Below are 19,782 nucleotides of genomic sequence, written 5' to 3'. Positions count from 1 at the left end.
TCATTTCACAGATGGTGAAATCCAGTCCCAAGTCGGGAAGCCTGAGATCCCACAGCAGCTTGGTGGCAAAGCTGGAACTAGAACCTGGGCATGTCCCCCTAGGCCTTTGTCTCTTACTGTCTCACGCCATCTCTCTCAGTTCTTCCTGTAGCACTGGAAATTTAACTTTATTCGAAAATATGTATGTAATTATCATTAAAACTATTATAGTAACATTAATGGAATTCTATCTATCTATCCACACATACTAGAATCCTGATATTGCAGTTGTTTTCCTTTTATATTTTCCTTTCAGTATAGTATTTGACATCGTTTTCCCCATAATATAAGCTTTCTTACATGTTGTTATACAGCCATTAACTTTTAAAAAGTTAGCCTTTTTGAAAACTGACATTACCCTCTTTTTACCTAAACTTTCTGTCCCTCCCAATCCTGTTTTTGCTTCACTTACAGCTTATCTAAATCATGTTATTTTTAAAATTTAAAAATGATTTCTGTGAAATATGTAATGTCGAAAGTAAACATCCTCTGCACTCCCATCCCACAGAGATTCCGATAATTAACAGTTTAGTAGATGTGACCCCAGCTATTTTCCTTTACAGTGTATCTCCGTCCCCACTCAAGGTGCTGTCATGTCCTCTCTCTTGACACTACACATTGCAGGAGTTATTCTACCAGCCTATCCCATCTTGGGCCTGCACATAGTACAGTGGTTTGAATTTTCAAACTTGTAGCAACCCGCACTCCATCACACACCCTTAAGCCTGGTTTTCAAGGCCTTTGCCACCTAACCCTCCTAATCTTTTGTTAAACCCCACCTGAGGCCAGACACCATGGCTCATGCCAGTAGTCCTAGCACTTTGGGAGGCTGAGGCAGGTGGACTGCTTGAGGCCAGGAGCTCGAGACCAGCCTGGCCAATGTGGCGAAAACCTGTCTCTACTAAAAATACAAAAATTAGCTGGGCGTGGTGGCGGGCACCCATAGTCCCAGCTGCTCAGGAGGCTGAGGCAGGAGAATCGCTTGAACCCAGGAGGCAGAGGTTGCAGTGAGCTGAGATCACGCCATTGCACTCCAGCCTTGGCGACAGAGCAAGACCCTGTTTCAAAAAGAAATAATAAATAACAATAAAATAATAATACACGCTACCTGAGTCTTTCTACTGTACTCAGCTTTCTGGTCACCCTCACCAACAAGACTCACCCATCTTAGAGTGTCTTTTGTTGCATTCAGTGAATTATAGATAACGGATTAATTATTTATCATTTCCACCAAAGGACTGTTTTGAGATTGGGCTGTATATATTATTGATGATATTTGTGCATATAGCACATTTGCTTTCAGCAGCTCAGGCTAACTAAATGTGACAGATGGTTTTTGAATGAGGTTAGACATTCATTTATAGTTCTGTTGTTACTCTTGGTGTATTGTGCAATGTGAAACATTCTTAAAATGCATTCTTTAGAATAACAGTAACCATTTTTAGAGCATTTACAATGTGCTGAGTGCTTCTCATGCATTTACAGCAACACTCAGCAGGTATTATTATCATCCCTAGGAAAGAGGCTCAGAGAGCCTCAGTATCTTGCCCCTGGCTGCACAGCTAGTGAGTGGCTAAACCGGGGCTCAACCAGATACGCTTCACCTGGAGAATATGCATAAAGCAGCATGATATTTAACGTTATTTTTCTTTTTCCATTTTAAAGGAATATCAGAAGCTCTTTCCTGACATTCCCATAGGGTATTCTGGGCATGAAACAGGCACAGCGATATCTGTGGCCGCAGTGGCTCTGGGGGCCAAGGTGTTGGAACGTCACATAACTTTGGACAAGACCTGGAAGGGGAGTGACCACTCAGCCTCGCTGGAGCCTGGAGAACTGGCCGAGCTGGTGCGGTCAGTGCGTCTTGTGGAGCGTGCCCTGGGCTCCCCAACCAAGCAGCTGCTGCCCTGTGAGATGGCCTGCAATGAGAAGGTGCGTCCTGCCGGACTCTACTCGGTTCTGCTGCCATGTGCGGAAAAAGGATGGGCTGGCCCGAGAGGGATGGTCAGGACCAGCCCTCCCTGAGCCAGGCTGATGAAATGATGAATGAATGTGCTCCCACCCCTGTCAGCTTCTTCAGGTTTCTCTTCAGTAATGCATGTCACTCTGGCCTGTAGCAGCAGCAGGAGAAACATGTTATCTAAAGGGAACTTTAGCAGTTTCTCTGGCCACCTAGGGTCACATTAGAGTCTTCCACTAATTCTCTGAAGCCCATGGCCCCAGTACTCCTAGACTCCAGAATATGTAACAGGAGTGAGGCCCTGGAATAAGTCAAGTCTGGGCTCCCTTGGAGCAGGTAAGCCCTGAGAAACATTTAGGCACGGTGTTCCCTGAGGTACCAGAAGAGCCTGTGGCATTTCCTAAGCCAGGGTGGCACTGGTGGGAAGGGCAGTGAGTCGTTGCAGAGGTGGGTGGGTGATGATGCAGCTATTCCTTGTGCAACACTGACCTTCAGACAGAGGAACTGGTGGGCCTAGAAGCACTGCCTGGCATGCTGACTATCAGGGCTTCCTGGAAGCCGTGGCCTGGACCTTCTTGCCTTCTGAGTCATAGAGCCAGGCAGGCATCCTGGGGCTGCCAGGCACACACACACACACCTAACCTGTAGGCTGTCGGGGTCAAGGCAAAGACCAAACACCAGGCATGCCTGAGACTGTTGTCACTTTTTATTCTAGTGGGGCCTACCTGCTTCCCCAAATCAAAGATGCATCTATACCAGGAAATTAAAATAAAGTAAAAAGAAATAGTTTCTTTATAGAGGAAACAGGAGAGAATTAGACCAGAAACCAGAGTAAGATTTATAACAGCTGAGCACTTAATTTGGCTCTCTGAGCAGACAGTAAAACATAACAGGATGCATGATTATCACTTGACATTTTTTCCTGGCACCACATTCCAAGCAGAATTGATTCCTTGCACTCTTACGTGGAGGATATAGAGTAATAAAACACGCAATTTATTTGAAAGCATTTATGGAGAAGACAAACACTGGTCATGAGCTTCAGGTACCCTTCATTCCCTCATCTGCCTGTATTATCTGCCCCTTCCTCGGGGGCTCCTTTTCTTGCCATCTGCATAACAGCCACATTCACCATCTTATGAGTCCTTCATATTTCTATTTTACCAAACAAAGTGGCGGTAAGGTGTGTGCCCTGGAGAACGGTGTGTCAGGAGTTAAGAATCTCATCCCTATGTTTCATCTTGGCTGTCTGCAAGTCACCCACCCTGTATGGGCCTCGGTTTCCCCATGTTTACAATGAGATACTGAGCTGGATGGTAACCAAAAGAATCAGAGTTTGCATGTATTGAGAGCATTCTATGTTCCAGGTACATTCTGTAATATCACCAATCCTTACAGTCATCTGACAGGCTAGTTTCCATTTGACAGGGAAACTAAAACATGGCCTATACCCCACAGACTGGGATTTGAACCTGGCTCCGCCTACATAGCCTCAGCCCTTTCCTTTGCACTTTATTGTAAAGGCTCCTCCTCTGAGTCTCTGGATTCAATCTATACTGGTTGAATTCCTGCCATGTATGAGATATTCTGAGCAGTGTAGGGGGCAACAGAGTGCCTGCTCCCAAGGTACTGCCTGGGGAAGACTGATCAGGGACCTTGAGTGTAAAGTAGTGTGCACTAGTTACTTCTGTGAAGCTGGCACTGAATGTTCATTTTGTCCACAGCTGGGCAAGTCTGTGGTGGCCAAAGTGAAAATTCCGGAAGGCACCATTCTAACAATGGACATGCTCACCGTGAAGGTGGGTGAGCCCAAAGGCTATCCTCCTGAAGACATCTTTAATCTAGTGGGCAAGAAGGTCCTGGTCACTGTTGAAGAGGATGACACCATCATGGAAGAATTGGTAGATAATCATGGCAAAAAAATCAAGTCTTAAAAATAAAGTGCCATTCTCTGAATTCTCAGTTCCCTTACTGATGCTGTCGGGTGTGTTTGAGTGAGGCGAGGGCAGGAATGGCGGTCTTCAGGGACCTGGCTGTCATCCACCTCCACCTGCTCCTTAGACAGCAGATGTTTCTGGGCTAGGCCCTGTGTCAGCCCACTGGAGACAGAAAACGATCCAGTGATGCAATCTCTCCTTCAAGTTGGCCAGCTTAGTGCACTGGCCAACAGTGCCTTATAAACAGAGCACCAGAAGAAGGGGTGGTTCCAAACCAAGTCCATATCCTCCAGTTGCTGGGTGGCTGCAGAGAGGGGTGAGAGCTGGCTGCACATGTCTTTTCCTTTAAGCCTTCATTCTCACTTCCTTACAGCCCTTTACTTCTCCATTGTCTTTATCCCTTTCCTGCCCTTGGCCTCTGTGTTTAGCTGGCATTGTATAGCAGTCACTCCACATCACAGAAAGGATTGGTCAAAGGATCTTGTAGGCAGAAAATGCTGAAAGCACTCCTCTCAGAGCAAAGAGAGGGAAATGGCATGTGTTCCTTCTCTGAACAAATATTGAGGGCCATCTTTGTGCCGGGCACTGCTTTAGGCACAGAGGATATGGCCATGAACAAGCCCCAATCCCTTCCTCAGAGAACTTCCATTCAGATGGGGGCAGATGCATAAAAATCCATAGCATAGTGATTCAGTCACACAATATGTTAGAAGGTGGTATGTGAGCCAGGCGTGCTTGTGTGAGCCTGTAATCCCAACTACTTAGGAGGCTGAGGTGGGAGGATTGCTTGAGACCAGGAGTTCAAGCTATAATACGATCTTGGATGGGAACAGGTGGGAGTCAGGGTTTGTTTACACGTAAGTGAGAACTTTAATGAGTTATCTTCAGAAGCAGTGAATGCCCCATCCCTGGAGATAGTTAATCAGGGAGCAGCTGACTACTACCAGAAGACTGCGTAAGGAATAGGATATGAGTAAAGGCCCTTCTGGGTCTGGGTGCTAGGGACTTGAAGCAACATGAACTCCCAGTGAAGACCATGGTTAAAAGGGACATTATTCACATTTTATTAAACCAAATATTAGAAAATTGCTGTCATTTAAAAATATCTGCAAGCAATTTGCCATATCAATAAAGAAATGTCTACAGATTCAAGTCTGAAAGAGAAGAAGGTAAGTGATCAGTAACCCTTACAGACATGGAAACCAAGGAAGCCTCATTCCTGTGCAGAGAATATTCTAGTAGCTCCTGCTGCTGCCACATGGCAGCTGGGAATACCAGTAGTCTGAGCACTCGGTCAGTACCGTGCAAGCTCCCTTGGGAATGCTGATAAATCCTGGCATGATACAGCGCTATATATGTTTTTGTTTTTGTTTTTTTGAGACAGAGTCTTGCTCTGTCCCCAGGCTGGAGTGCAGTGGTGCGATCTCAGCTCACTGCAATCTCCACCTCCTGGGTTCAAGCAATTCTCTTGCCTCAGCCTCCCTAGTAGCTGGGATTACAGGCATGCACCACCACGCCCGGCTAATTTTTGTATAGGACTATAGTTTTAAGGCAAGTTTATAACCTTTGGCTCATTTGAGCCTCACAGCACTTGGTAGGTAGTGCTATTATCCCCATTTTATAGATAGCACTGAGAAGTAAAAAGTGACTAGCCCTGGTCACACAATTGATATGGACTGAAACTGCCGCTTTCTGGCTATCACGGGCCTTGACACAGCTAGTTTGTGACCTTTATAGTCTAGCTCTGTCTCTGCTACATGAATCCCAAATTTTTGAATCAAGTTCCCCTCTGGGCCATAAGGCCTCATCTCAGACCCCAAGGAAGGCAGTCCAAAGGTAGACTCAAGTCTCGCAGAGTAACCAGGCACTAGGAAAGCATCATGGGCAGTAGCTCCACGAGAGGGGCCAGAGCACCAGGCACTGGCCAGAGACCAGCTGCATTCACCCTGAGCAGTAGGGCCTGGTGGCCATGAGCACAGACCTGGAACTCACAGCCTGGGCCCAGACTCCAGCTCCACCACTAGCTGTGCGACCTTGGGCAAGTGACTCTGGGTCTCCATTTTGCCATGTGTAGAATTGGGAAAACTTTCTACCCCCTAGGGCTGATGAAAGGATCAGATGAGTTTAGTCGTAAAGCATTAAAACAGTGCATTATAAACTATTAAGAGCTGTTATTACTTGGCCCCTGCAGCTGTGGGTCTGGGAAGAGGTCTTGGTCATCAGGGATGGACAGAAATGTTGGGGTCAAGTGTATTCATCTTCCCTCTGTCAGGAACGCCCTCTGCCTGTCACAATTCAGTTTGGGCCATTCCTAGTAGAATTAATTTCCCCTTTTTCTCAGGATTCCTGCAGCATAGTGCTTTAAAACTCTGTCCAGCCAGAGTTTTAAAGTCTTTGGTTAGAAGTTAAGGTGTTTGCAAGGTTCTGTCTGCCTGGTATTCTGCTACATTGTCTCATATCAAAAGTGCCATTTTTAACTCAAAAACTATTGAAAATTGTCAGTTTTATATGGTTCAAACTAATGCACTGAAAGTCTGTTTAAACCACGAGGATTCGGCGACCTTGGCCTCCCACCAAACACCTATGAAGATGCTTTAACAGAATATAACTTCAAAACCGTCTAGGGAATTGACAAAACAGGACGCAGAACCTTCAGAACGGAGACACAAATCCCTGGGAAGAGGCCTCCCCCTCCCTGCTAGAGAAGGTGGCCTCCTGTGAGGGCCTACTGTTTTCTACCTCTGTCACTTCATTCCAGACAGCTGGGCGCTCTGGGTTTCCTTGGCAACATCTGGATCTAAGGGTGCTCTTACCCTTTTTGTCCCAAGACAGTTGGGAAACACCACCCCCTTTGGTTGCTTAGCAACTGTCACCTGCCGATTCCTTCCCAAAATCCCCTGAGAAATGAGTAAGCAGGTTGAAAGCTGGGCCTAAGGGCTGGGCCAGGGGACAGGTCAGATGCTTGCCTGTGGGTGGGTGAACGGGGCACACGTCTGGCCCCCCTATATCACCACGGGGTAACTTTACGCAGCTCTGCTTTCTTTCAGGACCTCAGACTCCCCAAATGAGATCTGGCTGGGTGACCTGTGAGGCCCGCCTAACTCAGCTCTTCTGTTACTCAGTGATAGGCACCTGCTGGTTATTAATTCACTGCTTGGGAGGGAAGGGGCTTTCTGGGAACTTTTCAGGGTGGAGAGAGTAAAGGACAAAGCTGCCCTTCCAAAGCCTCCAATTTAGTTGGAAAGATAGGTCCCAGATTTGTGGCTCTGATAGTGAGATTCTTGTTCCTTGGTTAGACTTCCTGGCGCAGGTAAGCCTGGGGAAGACTGAGACAGGTGAAAAGACTTTTCTGCATGAATGTGCTGGCAGCAGAGAGGTGTGGAGGTGGAACTATGAGACACATTTCTGACTGGAGAGTCTCTAAGAAGAGTGGTAGGAGCTAGGTGAGGATAAGTAATTTTGGGCAGACTAGACAAGCCTTGAATGCTAAGGTGAGGCGCTTGTATTTTTTTTGTTATTTCATGGAAACTCCTGGAAGCCTTTTCATAGCTGAGGGGTTAAGTGAAGTTTTAGGAAGATCACTCTAGTTTTAGGGTGGAAGATGAGGACTGGGAGAGGGTTCAGACCAGGAACTGCTAAGAAGCTCTTGCAGCTTCTGGAGGGAGCTGTGATGTGGACACGCTGAAATCGGTGGGGAGGAAGCAGAAGATTCAAGGGACCTCAAGAGACAGAAGAGTCAGGACTGGATGACTCTCATTCATTCACAAACGTTTACTGTGTGCCTACTATGTGTCAGGTTCCTGTGCTGTACGAGGGAGAAGGTTCCCAGGCTGCGGATGATGTATTCAGGATGCTGAGGGCTTACCTGTGGGGGTATCACTTTGAAGGAACTGGATTAAAGTAGTGCAAGTGATGGTGGGGTGAGGGTGCGGAGGTCTGATGAGAGGGCAGCAGCAGACTTGTTTACGGCCTGTTTGAAACTAGCCTAGGAGAGGAAACCCTCAAAGCACTGTAGGCGTGATTGGTCGGGGAAAGCTGGAGCAGGGAGAGGGCCCTAAGAAGCAGGCAGTAAGGGGACCAGCCACGCTGATCTAGGTAGATTAGGCGAGACTGGGCAGCTGCGGCGTACCTGGAGGCTGTCACGCCGGTCCTGGCCCCTAGGGCAGCCGGGGGATGCTGATGGCCCCCTCCCAGAGCCGCAGGGCCGGGTAGAGTGGCTCCTGGAAGGTGGCGCGGAAGGTATGCAGGTGGCTCATGCCGCCCGTCACGTCGTAGAAGGCGAGGACGCCGGCCTCGTAGTCCAGGAAGACGCCGAGCCGGTCGAGGTCGTCGCGGGGCCGCAGGCGGCTGCGCTGGCCGTCGTGGAAGGCCCAGTACTCAAGGTCGTAGCGCTTGAGGCACCAGGACTGGCGGTTGCAGCCCAGGCGGGCGGCGGCCGAGGCCCCGCGGCGCCGAAGGGAGGCGTAGGCCGCGCCCACCCACCAGCCGGCGCCCGCCTCCTGCACGTCAACCTCCCAGTAGTGGCGGCCGGCGGCGAAGCAGTCGCGAGCCAGCACTTGCCAGAGCGCGTCGAACCGCAGCGCGGGCACGGGCCCCAGGCTGCCCAGCAGGCCGCAGCGCACCGTCAGGCGGTCGGCGGACAGGCGCAGGCGCGCGTGCATCGTGTCAGGATCCAGCGTGGGCGTGCGCGCGTCTGCAGGGGGCGAGACAAGGGACGCACCTAGTGGGCGGGGCCAGCGCGGCGCCCCGCCCCCGGGAACCCACCAACGCACGTGCAAATCACAAAATGCGAAGCGCGGAAATGGCCCAAGGAGGGGGTGACAGACCCCTTTAAACCGCGACTGCCCCTGGGGCGGGGGCTTGGGGAAAGGGGAAGAAGAGATCACTCTGCTGCACACCCCTTATACTGTCTGTATTTTGTGCCGTGAAATTTGTTGCCAATTAATGCAAATTTAATTAAAAATAATCCTATCACTGTTAACATTAGGGTGTGTGTACTTCCTATCTTTCCCCTCCCCTTGATGCTTTATAGCTTTTCTTTCTTTTTCTTTTTTTTTTTTTTTTGAAACGGAGTCTCGCTCTGTTGCCCAGGCTGGAGTGCAGTGGCGCGATCTCTGCTCACTGCGAGCTCCGCCTCCCAGGTTCAGGCCATTCTCCTGCCTCAGCCTCCCGAGTAGCTGGGACTACAGGCGCCCACCACCACGCCAGGCTAATTTTTATAGCTTTTCTTAATATTGGTGTCACACCATACATGACCTTAGGTAATCTGCTTTTTAAAATTGATTGATCTACTTGTGAGGCATTTTGACACATCAAATAATATCCTTTCACAAGAGCATTTTAGTGGAGATTCTAAAATTTTGATGTTTGGACGCATAACTTAGTCCTCCGTTTAAAAAGCTTTTGAAACCACTAATACAATTACATTTTTACGTATCTGATTGCTTCTGTAGAATATACTCCTAAAACAGGAATTGCTGGGTCAATGGGTATTTTTTAAGGCCTTTGATACATATTGCAAAACTATCCTCCCCAAAGTTTGTAGTGATTTAAACTCCCATTAACATTTCTCTTTGCATTACACCATGTATGTACACATGAAGTTTTTGTTGTTGTTGTTGTTGTTGTTTTTTAAGTCTGGATCACAGGGTATGTGGATGTTCAGCTTTCATAAACAAGGCCAAACAGTTTTCCATGGACATTTGGATTGTTTCCGTGTTGCCTATTGTGACTAATGTTGCTATAACTGTAAACGTATAACAGAGACTGAGTTTTCTAAGAAAAAGAGCATTTTTCTAAGAGAAAGAGAATGAATTATTTTTAAGATTTTCCCCCTTTTTCTCCTGTCTCCCACTTCCTACTTAGCTCTTTATTTTCATTTTTTTTAAGACGGAGTTTCACTCTTGTTGCCCGGGCTGGAGTGCAGTGGTGTGATCTCGACTCACTGCAACCTCGGCCTCCTGGGTTCAAGCGATTCTCCTACCTAAGGCTCCCTAGTAACTAGGATTACAGGCACCTGCCACCACGCCTGGCTAATTTTTGTATTTTCAGTAGAGACAGGGTTTCATCATGTTGGCCAGGCTGGTCTTGATCTCCTGACCTCCGGTGATCTGCCTGCCTCAGCCTCCCAAAGTGCTGTGGTTACAGGTGTGAGCCACTGTGCCCTGCCTCTACTTAGCTCTTTAGAAATGTAATTATAACCATTACCTTCCCTTCACCAGATAGTCCCTACAGGGCAAACTTATCTACCTACTTAGAGGGTCTAGAATCAGAAATTTCTTCCACCAGGAGATTGCCTTAAGAGACAACAGTCAATTTACAACATAAAGTATGCCTTCAACAGAACTCTTCCACCTGGACAGCATCTCAAGACAACGGCCACATTACAACCTAGTTCTGCCCTCAATGGCACCAGCTCAACCACTTGGTAGAAAAGGCATCAAAATGAGTCATATAGACCCCCATCTGCTTGCTCCTTCCCTGCATGCCATTCATACAAAGTCCCCATTTAAAAGCCTCTGCTTTCTGCCCCAAAAGTGAGGCGGTACCGTTAAGGGCAGGAGGAGCCTGTACCTCTTCCCCTAAGCTAATCTTTAGAATAAAACCACTTTCTTTATACCAGACCTCGCTCTTGTTAATTGAACTCTGCAAAGCGTTGAGCAACTGAACCTGTGTTTCGGTCACATAACATTCTTGTGCAGGTCTTTTGATTCACATATGTATGCATTTCTGTTGGATATATGTCTAAGGTGGGAGAAAATGCTGCTCATTATAACCACTTCTATTCAACAATGTTCTAAATGTAGTAGACAGTAACTCAAGTCACGAAAAAGAAGTGAAAGGCAAGAATAAAGATCGGGGAAATGAAAGATTATTATTCATAGGTGACATGCTTATTTATACAAAAACCCAAATAATCTGTAGATAGCTTAGAAGTACTAAGTGAATTTATAACAGCCACTCAGTATGTCAATATACAAAAATGGATAAATCTCATATTGAGTGAAAGAAGCAAAACACAGAAGGGTATAGTCTGAATGATCTACTGAAAGTTCAAAAACAGGTAAAACTAACCTATAGTCCTAGAAGTCTGGAGAGTGGATCCCCTTTGGGGATAGTAAACAAGAAGGCACATGAGGAAGACTTCTGGGGAGTGGAAATTTCCATTTCTTGATCTGAAGGTGGTTACAAAATGTTTCCTTTTTAAAAAATCATTGAGCTGATTGATCTGCACATTTTTGATTGTGCACTTTTTTTTTTTTTTTTTTTAAGACGGAGTCTTGCTCTGTTGCCAGGCTGGAGTGCAGTAGTGCGACCTTGGCTCACTGCAACCTTCGCCTCCCGGGTTCAAGCGATTCTCCTGCCTCAGTCTCCTGAGCAGCTAGGACTACTGGTGCATGCCACCATGCCCAGCTAATTTTTGTATTTTTAGTAGAGACAGGGTTTCACCATGTTGGCCAGGATGGTCTTGATCTCTTGACCTCAAGATCCACCCGCCTCAGCCTCCCAAAGTGCTGGGATTACAGGCGTGAGCCACCGCACCTGGCGATGTGTGCACTTTTCTTTATGCGTGTTATATTTCAACTAAAGTTTACCTTAAAAATTCATGTCCAGTGTAAAAAGAAAATAAAATTTCAGGACTTTCCTAATTTATTATGCCAAGGGGAAAAGTTAAGCCCTGGAAACTAAGTCACATAATGTGGCTGTTTTTCTTCTCTGGTGCGTGACCATGACTTTCTGACTTTTGTGTTGAGATGTTATACATTAACCAGACTCCCTATTCTTCATTCAAACCTACAATAAATGACATTGGCTATAGAGACCCTTTTGACTGTTACCTGTTTTCAATTGGATGTTAACCCCTTAGGGTGTAATCAATAGTAGCCAATCAAATCTTAAACCAGTATGTTATTTATTTATTTATTTATTTTTGAGATAGAGTCTCACTCTATCACCCAGGCTGGAGTGCAGTGGTGTGATCTCGGCTCACTGCAACCTCCACCTCCAGGTTCAAGCAATTCTCCTGCCTCAGCCTCCTGAGTTGGTGGGATTATAGGCGTCTGCCACCATACCCAGCTAATTTTTGTATTTTTAGTGGAGACAGGGTTTCACCATGTTGTGCAGGCTGGTCTCGAACTGCTGACGTCAAGTGATCCACCTGCCTTGGGTTCCCAAAGTGCTGGGATTACAGGTGTGAGCCACCATGCTCGGCCTTTAAATCAGTATGTTAGCCTTTGTATGGAAAATGTAAATCTATTCAGTGCCTCTGTTTTGATATTCACTGTCCCCCTCCCAACACCAGGGGCAGTGATCACCATTCTTTGGTTTCCCTCTGTCTCCTGATGGTTACTTTGCACTTGAATAAACTCTGCTAACTGGATACTGAGCCTTCTTTAGATTGAGTCTTTTTTAGGTTGACACCCAGTAATTCCACTTGAGAAATTACTCCTAAAAAATAATCTGAAAATGAGGTATGGTGTGTTCATTCTCTCATTCATTAATTCAATTCAACAAATGTGTACAAGAATGGACGTTTATTACAGCATTGTTTTAGAAATGAAAATGTAAACATCCAACATTATGAGATTGGCTAAATATGACACATCCATTCAATGCAATGCCATACAACCTCTAAAAACAATGATAAAAATAAAAAATTAGCTGGGCATGGTGGCACACACTGATAGTCCCAGCTGTGAGGGAGGCTGAGGTGGGAAAATCATTTGAGCCCAAGAGGTCGAGGCTGCAGTGAGCCATGACTGCACCACTGCACTCCAGAGCAAGACTCGGTCACACACACACACACACATACTGATAATATTAGCTGGGCACAGTGGCTCACTGTATAAATCCCAAATATATATATGTTCATAATATATCAGTAAATGAAAACAGATGACAAAATAGTATGTATAGTATGACACCACGTTTGTAACATAAAAAGATATATTAAATATATCATTATATGCATATTAGATGTGCTAAAAAAGCTAAAAGGACAAATAATAATAGCAGTTATTCACAGAAGAGGGATTATGAGTAACTTTTTTCTTTCGTTTTCTAATTTTTCTACAATGAATATGTATTGTTTTATTGCCTTTAATAATAAACATTTTTTAAAAAACAAATTCTTAAAATAAATAAATAAATAAATAAATTCTAATGAGAAAAAAAGAGGGACCTCCATTTCCATGATCCTCCTCCACCCAACATCCCACCATCTCCACCGTCTCCACCCTATCCCCACTCCCAGGGGTCTTACATTTCAGCAATAGCGATCGCTCTGGTGAGGGGCTGGTTTTCAACAAGGTACCTGGCTTGGTGCTGGAAGGGTCTGAGAGCTGGCAGTTTATGCCTGTAAGGAATTGTTGAGAAATGAGCGCCCGGAGCTCATGCAAGCAGACAAATAAGACGTGCTAAAAATACCACACAACTGGAGATTCGCATAATCTCGCCCAAGAGCCAGGCAGATTTAAGGGATTTATGTGAATTCACAGGGACAGGAAAACCCCAGGATGACAAGGCTGGTGTGGGAGAGTCCTAAATAGGAGGAGGAGCTGAGGCGCGAACAACTACTGGATCCAACACTCAAGGATGGGCGGCGACTCAGGGAAGATGTGCAGATTCCAGGGTAAAGATGGAAAACAAGAAAGTAGAGCTGAGTCCTCAGGAAGGTCTGAGTGCTCAGAAAGAAAGAAGGAGGGGAGTCTATCCCAACAAGCGGGCACAGCAGGGGCACCCAGGGCCCTTGGCACTTGCTGTGCCCTCTGCCTGGACAGCCCCCCCACACCCTTCCCCCCTTGCCCAGGTTGCCTCCTTCCCAGCTATTGGGGCCGGAGCTCACTCAGCACCTCCGCAGAAGTGCCTTCCGCCCCCGTCACTCCCAGCACTCATCACAGGGGCCTGTAGAGATCTGTGGGAAGCCCACCTGCAGGCTGTTTAAATCAAGTTTTGCCTAAAGTTTTGCCTCCTTACATCTTTTAAGTTCGGCCTAAATATTTTTCTGTACGTCATGAACAATAACAAGTGGAGGTGTAAACAGACCGTAGCCTGCACTTGTGCCAATCACCAAGTTTTGGCCAATCAGATGTAGCCAACTGTTCGAATTGTGTTCAAATTAGGCGAACACCGAGCTGTAACCAATCCAGCTGCTTCTGTACCTCACTTCTGTTTTCTGTACGTCGCTTTCCTTTTTCTGTCCCTAAATCTTCTTCCACCACGTGGCTGTGCTGGAGTCTCTGAGTGCACTGTGGCTCAGAGGGCTGCCGGATTCATGAATCGTTCATTGCTCATTTAAACTCCTTTAAATTTAATTTGGCTGAAGTTGTTCTTTCATCAAGGCAAAAGCCTCTCCCCTCTCCCCAGAACTCTAGAATCATAGGTCCTACTGCTGAGGCGATACCACCACATGGGAAGTCCAACTTCTCAAATCTAACAGGTTCACTTCATTCCCTCCAGTCCTAAATGCTCTTTCTCACTTCAGAAAATGACAGTTTCCTTCTGCGAGTTGCCCACGTCCAAATCCTTGGATTCTGATCTCTTTCCTCTCTCTCCTGTGACCCTACGTCCACTCCTGTTGTCCCCATTGCTGCTCCTTCGATATGGCCAGCTCACTCCCATCGCGCCTCAGGACCTCCACCCTTGCTTTTCCCTCTGTCTAGAATACCTCCCCCAGACGTAACAGCAGCAGCAATCATAATCGCCAAGACATACGTGGTGCTTAATATGCCTGAGCGCTATATGTGTAAGAGCTCATTTAATCCTCACAGCAGCCCAGGAGAGGCGACTGCATTATGGTCTCCACTTTACAGATGCAGAAACAGAGGCATGGAAAAGGGAGGAGCCGTGTCCAAGATGGCAGGGTTCAGCAGGGTTCCAAGTGGTAGACCTCGGATAGGAACCCAGGAGGCCTAGCTCCACAGGCCGTGCCTATGACCACTGTGCTCTCTGGCCCTTCAGACCCACAGAACCTGCAGAATGAATGCTTCCTTTGGGCGACCTTGAGTGTCCCCTTCTCAGAGGCCTTCCCAACTGCTTATATAAAACAGCTCCTCCTCCTTGTCACTTTCCTGTCTTCCATCCTGCCCTGGTTTATTATTATTATTGTTATTTTTGAGACAGAGTCTTGCTCTGTCACCCAGGTTGAAGTACAGTGGCATGATCTCAACTCACTGCAACCTCCACCTCCCGGGTTCAAGCAATTCTCCTGCCTCAGCTTCCCGAGTAGCTGGGATTACAGGTGCATGCCACCATGCCTGGCTAATTTTTGTATTTGTAGTAGAGATGGGGTTTCACCATGTTGGCCAGGCTGGTCTCGAACTCCTGACCTCATCATCCACCCACCTTGGCCTCCCAAAGTGCTGGGATTACAGGCGTGAGCCACCACGCCCGGCCTTTATTATTCTTTATAGCAGTTCCTGTCACCTGACATGTTTGTGTACTGTCTGTCTTCCCCTACGAAGACTGTGAGCACCAAAAGAGGAGAAGGAGCTTTGTTTTGTGCCCTGCTATGCCTGGCATATAAGAGGGGCTTGATAAATGTTCTGAATGAATCATGATAGCAGAGGTGAATGAATGAATGAATGCATAAATGAATCAAAGAACAGATATTTTTGAGTACATGTTTTGTGCCAGGCCCTGGGGGGACCTCAGAGTTGGACCTAAAGCTGGTTTCTGCCCTTCACGTGCTTACAAGGGGCAAGGAGGGGGGTCCATGTATCCACTTCATGAGCACCCTCTAGCAGGACATGGGCAGGCCCTGGAGCGGGAAGGGAGAGGGGAGATGGCTAAAGGAGAGAGTGAGTCAGGGCTGGGCTGGCAGGAAAGGGCTTCCCAGGTGGGCGCAGCTGTGCCAGTCTGCCTCGAAGGGGTGCCAGGCCTTGGCCCCAGCCAGAGGAAGAGAAGGAGGAAGAGTTGGTCATTCCAGCTGGGAGCCTAGAGCAAGGCTGAGATGTGGCAGGCTCCCAGGAGCAATCTGAGGGGCAGAAGCAGGGCAGTGTGACTGGAGAAGGGCAGGTCTCAGTCTCAGGAAGGGTTGGAGGTGAAGTGGTGAGGGTGGGTTGGGCACCAGGCCCAGGAGCCCCTGACCGCCCAGCCAAGGGCCTCAGTGTGGGAGAGACAGGATGTAGGGAGATGATCTTTGCATTCGCCTCTGGGCTAAAGGACACTAGGGGAGTTAAGGACACAAAGTTGGTCACTCGGCGACTTACTTTCCTTAAGGCGAATGTCCAATGGCGTCTGTAATATACTCTCCACGGCTTCCACGAGGCTCTTAAAGAAGCTCTTGACGGGCTCAAAGGAGAGGGGCACGGGATGGCACAGCTCCCCGAGGCTCATCTGCTGCTGCATCTCCTGCTCGGTGGCCGTGTATGCCTGTGTGGGCACACGGGGGTGAGGGTGGCTCTGGGAGATGCAGGCAGCATCCCAGCCTCCTGTGCTGCACCCAGGAACAAACCCACACCAGCATGCCCAGGCTCCACGTTGGCCTGGCACCTATGGTCAGCCCAGGCCATGCCTGCAGGAGCAGAGCCCTGGAGAGACCATACGGCATCCCTGAAGTGGGAGCCATGCGGAGGTGCGGTTTTTCAGTGCTGGCACTGGGGATTCCTCCCTCTCCATCCTTCCTCCTTTCCTTCCTTCCTTACGTGTTCATTGAAACCTACTCTGTGCCAGCTATGCATGCAGAAGGCAGGGTCAGGCTGACACGGGGCCCTTCCCAGAGAGGCTTCAGCCTCACACACACTGCGCCACAGGTCTGCCTCGGGTACAAAAAGGGTGAGAGGTCAGTCTCCCTGGGGAAGGAGCACCTGGAGCTTATTCAAAGGTGGAGCAGGAAACCGTGTTCTAAGAAGGACGCCAAAGGCCAGCAAGGTTCAGCTGCAGTGCTGACTGAGGGCGTGTGGCCACCGCAGGGGACATGTGTCCTGTTTTGCGCCTGGACAGCCCCTCTTCAATACCTTCCTGTGGTATGTGGCTTCACTAAGGAGAAGCTAGAAAACCCCCTCTCCCAGCTCCCTTTGCACCTGTGCTGCAGGAGTGTGACCAGACGCCTCCAAGCCAAAGCATGGATTTGGAAATGAGGGTGAAGGTAGTGATGGTGGCATGTGGCACTAAGGGACAGCAGTGGTGGGGGCTCTGGTCAGTGGTGTGAGTGGTGATGTCTTGCCCAGCAGGGGTGCCGTGGGGCCTATACTGGCACAAACCCCTGCTGGAGTCTGTACTTCATTCCTGCTGCCCATCTTCCATCCCGACTCTCTGGCCCTCCTGGAGATCCTATGGTCTATCTCATACTCTTCCATAAACTCCTTTCTTGCTTAAAACAGTTCCAGTGGATTCTCATGTTTGCAGGTAAGAACCATGGCTGCATTTTCTGAAGCGCTGTCCTGGCCAGGAGTTGGAAGGAAGATGACTGCCTCAGGTGATCAGGCTTGGCTGGCAGTGGCAGTGCTGCCCACCCGAGAAGGGGTGGACAGATGGGGGCCTCAGGAGGGAGGGAGGGTGGCCTAGCACTTGGCTGTTGGGCAGGGGCAGGTCCCACCTGGCAGCATGCTGTACATTGGGAGGGGGCTGTGAGATGGCCTGCAAGCCCCATTCAGCCTAGGAGGCCAGGAGTCTATAGAGTCCAACCTCATTTTGGTGGGGAACCAGGCCTAAGGTCACACCCAGAGCGCTGGAATGGAGCTGGCCAGGGGAGACCAAGCACTAGCAGGAAGTCCAGGGTGGGCAGGGAGCAGCTCCGGGGAGGCGAGAGGGGGCTCAGAGGGCAGATGAGTAGGGTAGGATGAGGGGTTGATAGAGGACACATGGCACCACCTGGTAACCCCAAACTCCAGCAGCTAGCACCAGACCTGACACACAGGTTCTCAAAACATATGTATGATGGAATAAATCAATGCATGAAACCGAGCACAGCCACTTTTTGCCTTTGCAGACTCAGAGAACAGAAATCCCAGCCCTTCATCTCTCAGGCCAGAAACCCAGGCATCATCTGGGGATTCCTCCTACCCATTCTCCAATTCCAATCTCCATTCCTGTGGCATCTCTTGACCTGCCTGTTTCTCCCCATCCCCACTGCCCCTGTCTTGGTCCAGGCCACCATCATCTCTCTCCTGGACATTGTGGCCTCCTCCCAAGTTCCCTTCCAGCCTCCCATCCTGGCCTCCTCTGTCCATCTTCCACTCTATCTCTAAAGTGACTTTTCTAAAGCACTAATCTGACCATGTGAATGCTTTCATCCCTCAGTTCAAAACACTCCCCTGGGCTGGGTGCAGTGGCTCACACCTCCCAGCTCTTTGGGAGGCCAAGGTGGGCAGATCACTTGAGGTCAAGAGTTTGAGACCAGCCTGGCCAACATGGTGAAACACTGTCTCTACTAAAAATACAAAAATTAGCTGGGCATGGTGGCACGTGCTTGTAGTCCCAGCTCTTCCAGGGGCTGAGGCAGGAGAATCCCTTGAACCTGGGAGGCAAAGGTTGCAGTAAGCTGAGATTGAGCCACTGCATTCTAGCCTGGGCAATAGAGTGGGACCCTGTCTCAAAAACAAACAAACAAACATTCCTGTCTCCTATCTCATTACAGGACAAAGTCTGAACTCCATGGCACATAAGGCCTTCATGAACTAACTATGGCCTATGGATCCAGCTGTGTCTCTCAATCCCCCCACCCTTATACCCTCACCTCTCCTCAAGTCAGGCTGCACCCCAGCTGGTTCCCCAGCCTGTCAAGCTCTCACATGTACACAGTTCCTGTCTGTCCTCTCTGCGTCCTCTCTATATACAGTGTGCTCCTACTCATTGTCCAGCACCCAGCCCTACCATCACCTCTTCCTAGAAGTCTTCCCAGACTGCATCCTTCTCCCAGCCAGAGTGTCAGACATTTCTTGGACATAATTTTGCTAGCTTCATATTTACAAAATTGTTTAAGCTGTATTGTAAATAACTGTTTCTGAGCAAGTCTCCCCACCCAACTGTGAGCTCCTAATGTCCAGCAAGTGACCTGGCTCAGTACGTATTGATGAATAAACGAATGAACACATAGAAGGTGGGAACGGTGAATGATTAAAATCATTAGCTGTGGCCCAAGAGAATTTGAAAAAAAAAGATGACAAAGCCCTGAAACCGTTTTCTGATGTGAGAATAGCATGCTTCTCCATGGAAGGATTCCTTTGTATTCCATAGCCTTAAAAACGACCATTATTTAAAAAGAGACAATTAAATGTAACACTTTGTGCATCTTGCCCCTCTTAAAGCACAATACCTATTATGCCTAGGAAAACACTTCATCCAGAATTTGGCTCAAACAGCTGACAATGAGACACAGGCTGAACCGACTGAGGCCACATAAAGACACAAGAGTGGAAATCCCCAGCTGGAGACTGGCTTGGCTGGTTTTGTGTTGACTGGCTTATTTGTCTGTCTTATTTTCCAGCCAGAGCCCATACTAATCTGTGGTTAGAGTTGGTGCCACTTTTAGTTGTACCCTGCCTTGTCCCACAGCCTTTAAAGTGTCTTGTGAAGGTCCTCTAATAAGGCAAGATTTTTCTTTATAGCGAGAAAAATGAAGCAAAGAGAAAATTAGACACAAAGTGTTTGCCATGAAGCCTTAGTCTGGTTAGTCAAAGCAGATTTGGCTCTGAACTTCCCAAGGCAAAGAAGGAAACAGGAGGAGCTCTATTAGTGGAAAAGCAATTCTAGTGCAGAAGTGACTGCACAGGGATATTGACACCAGACAACAGTTTCTTCCACAGTTCCCTAAAGACAGGAACTCCATCGGCCGGGTGCGGTGGCTCACGCCTGTAATCCCAGCACTTTGAGGGGCCGAGGGGGGGCGGATCACGAGGTCAGGAG

At 48.2% G+C, this 19,782-nt stretch overlaps 2 protein-coding genes across 3 annotated transcripts in view; one reads left to right on the top strand and one right to left on the bottom strand.

The window, feature by feature from the left end:
• Positions 1 to 3,955, top strand: part of NANS (N-acetylneuraminate synthase) — a 34,037-nt gene extending 30,082 nt beyond the window's left edge. The window contains exons 6-7 of the mRNA XM_008974061.5: positions 1,705 to 1,971; positions 3,724 to 3,955. Coding sequence (XP_008972309.1) covers positions 1,705 to 1,971; positions 3,724 to 3,933 — 477 coding nt within the window. The 3' untranslated portion in view covers positions 3,934 to 3,955. The remainder of the gene's footprint in view (positions 1 to 1,704; positions 1,972 to 3,723) is intronic.
• The window catches only part of TRIM14 (tripartite motif containing 14), an 81,314-nt gene that overhangs the window by 40,768 nt on the left and 20,764 nt on the right, over positions 1 to 19,782 (bottom strand). Inside the window, exons 4-6 of one of the 2 annotated variants that reach the window (XM_055117818.2) lie at positions 16,146 to 16,308; positions 13,199 to 13,291; positions 8,066 to 8,629 (exon numbers count right to left, since the gene is read on the bottom strand). In XM_055117818.2, coding sequence (XP_054973793.1) covers positions 8,094 to 8,629; positions 13,199 to 13,291; positions 16,146 to 16,308 — 792 coding nt within the window. In that variant the 3' untranslated portion in view covers positions 8,066 to 8,093. Of the gene's footprint in view, positions 1 to 6,421; positions 8,630 to 13,198; positions 13,292 to 16,145; positions 16,309 to 19,782 lie in introns of those variants that run through there. The other variant, XM_003820621.5, reaches the window with a different exon arrangement.

This window comes from Pan paniscus, chromosome 11 (assembly GCF_029289425.2).
Source record: "Pan paniscus chromosome 11, NHGRI_mPanPan1-v2.0_pri, whole genome shotgun sequence".
Classification (NCBI taxonomy): domain Eukaryota; kingdom Metazoa; phylum Chordata; class Mammalia; order Primates; family Hominidae; genus Pan; species Pan paniscus.
Note: the sequence above shows the minus strand (reverse complement) of the source record. Positions and strands in the feature narration are given on the sequence as shown.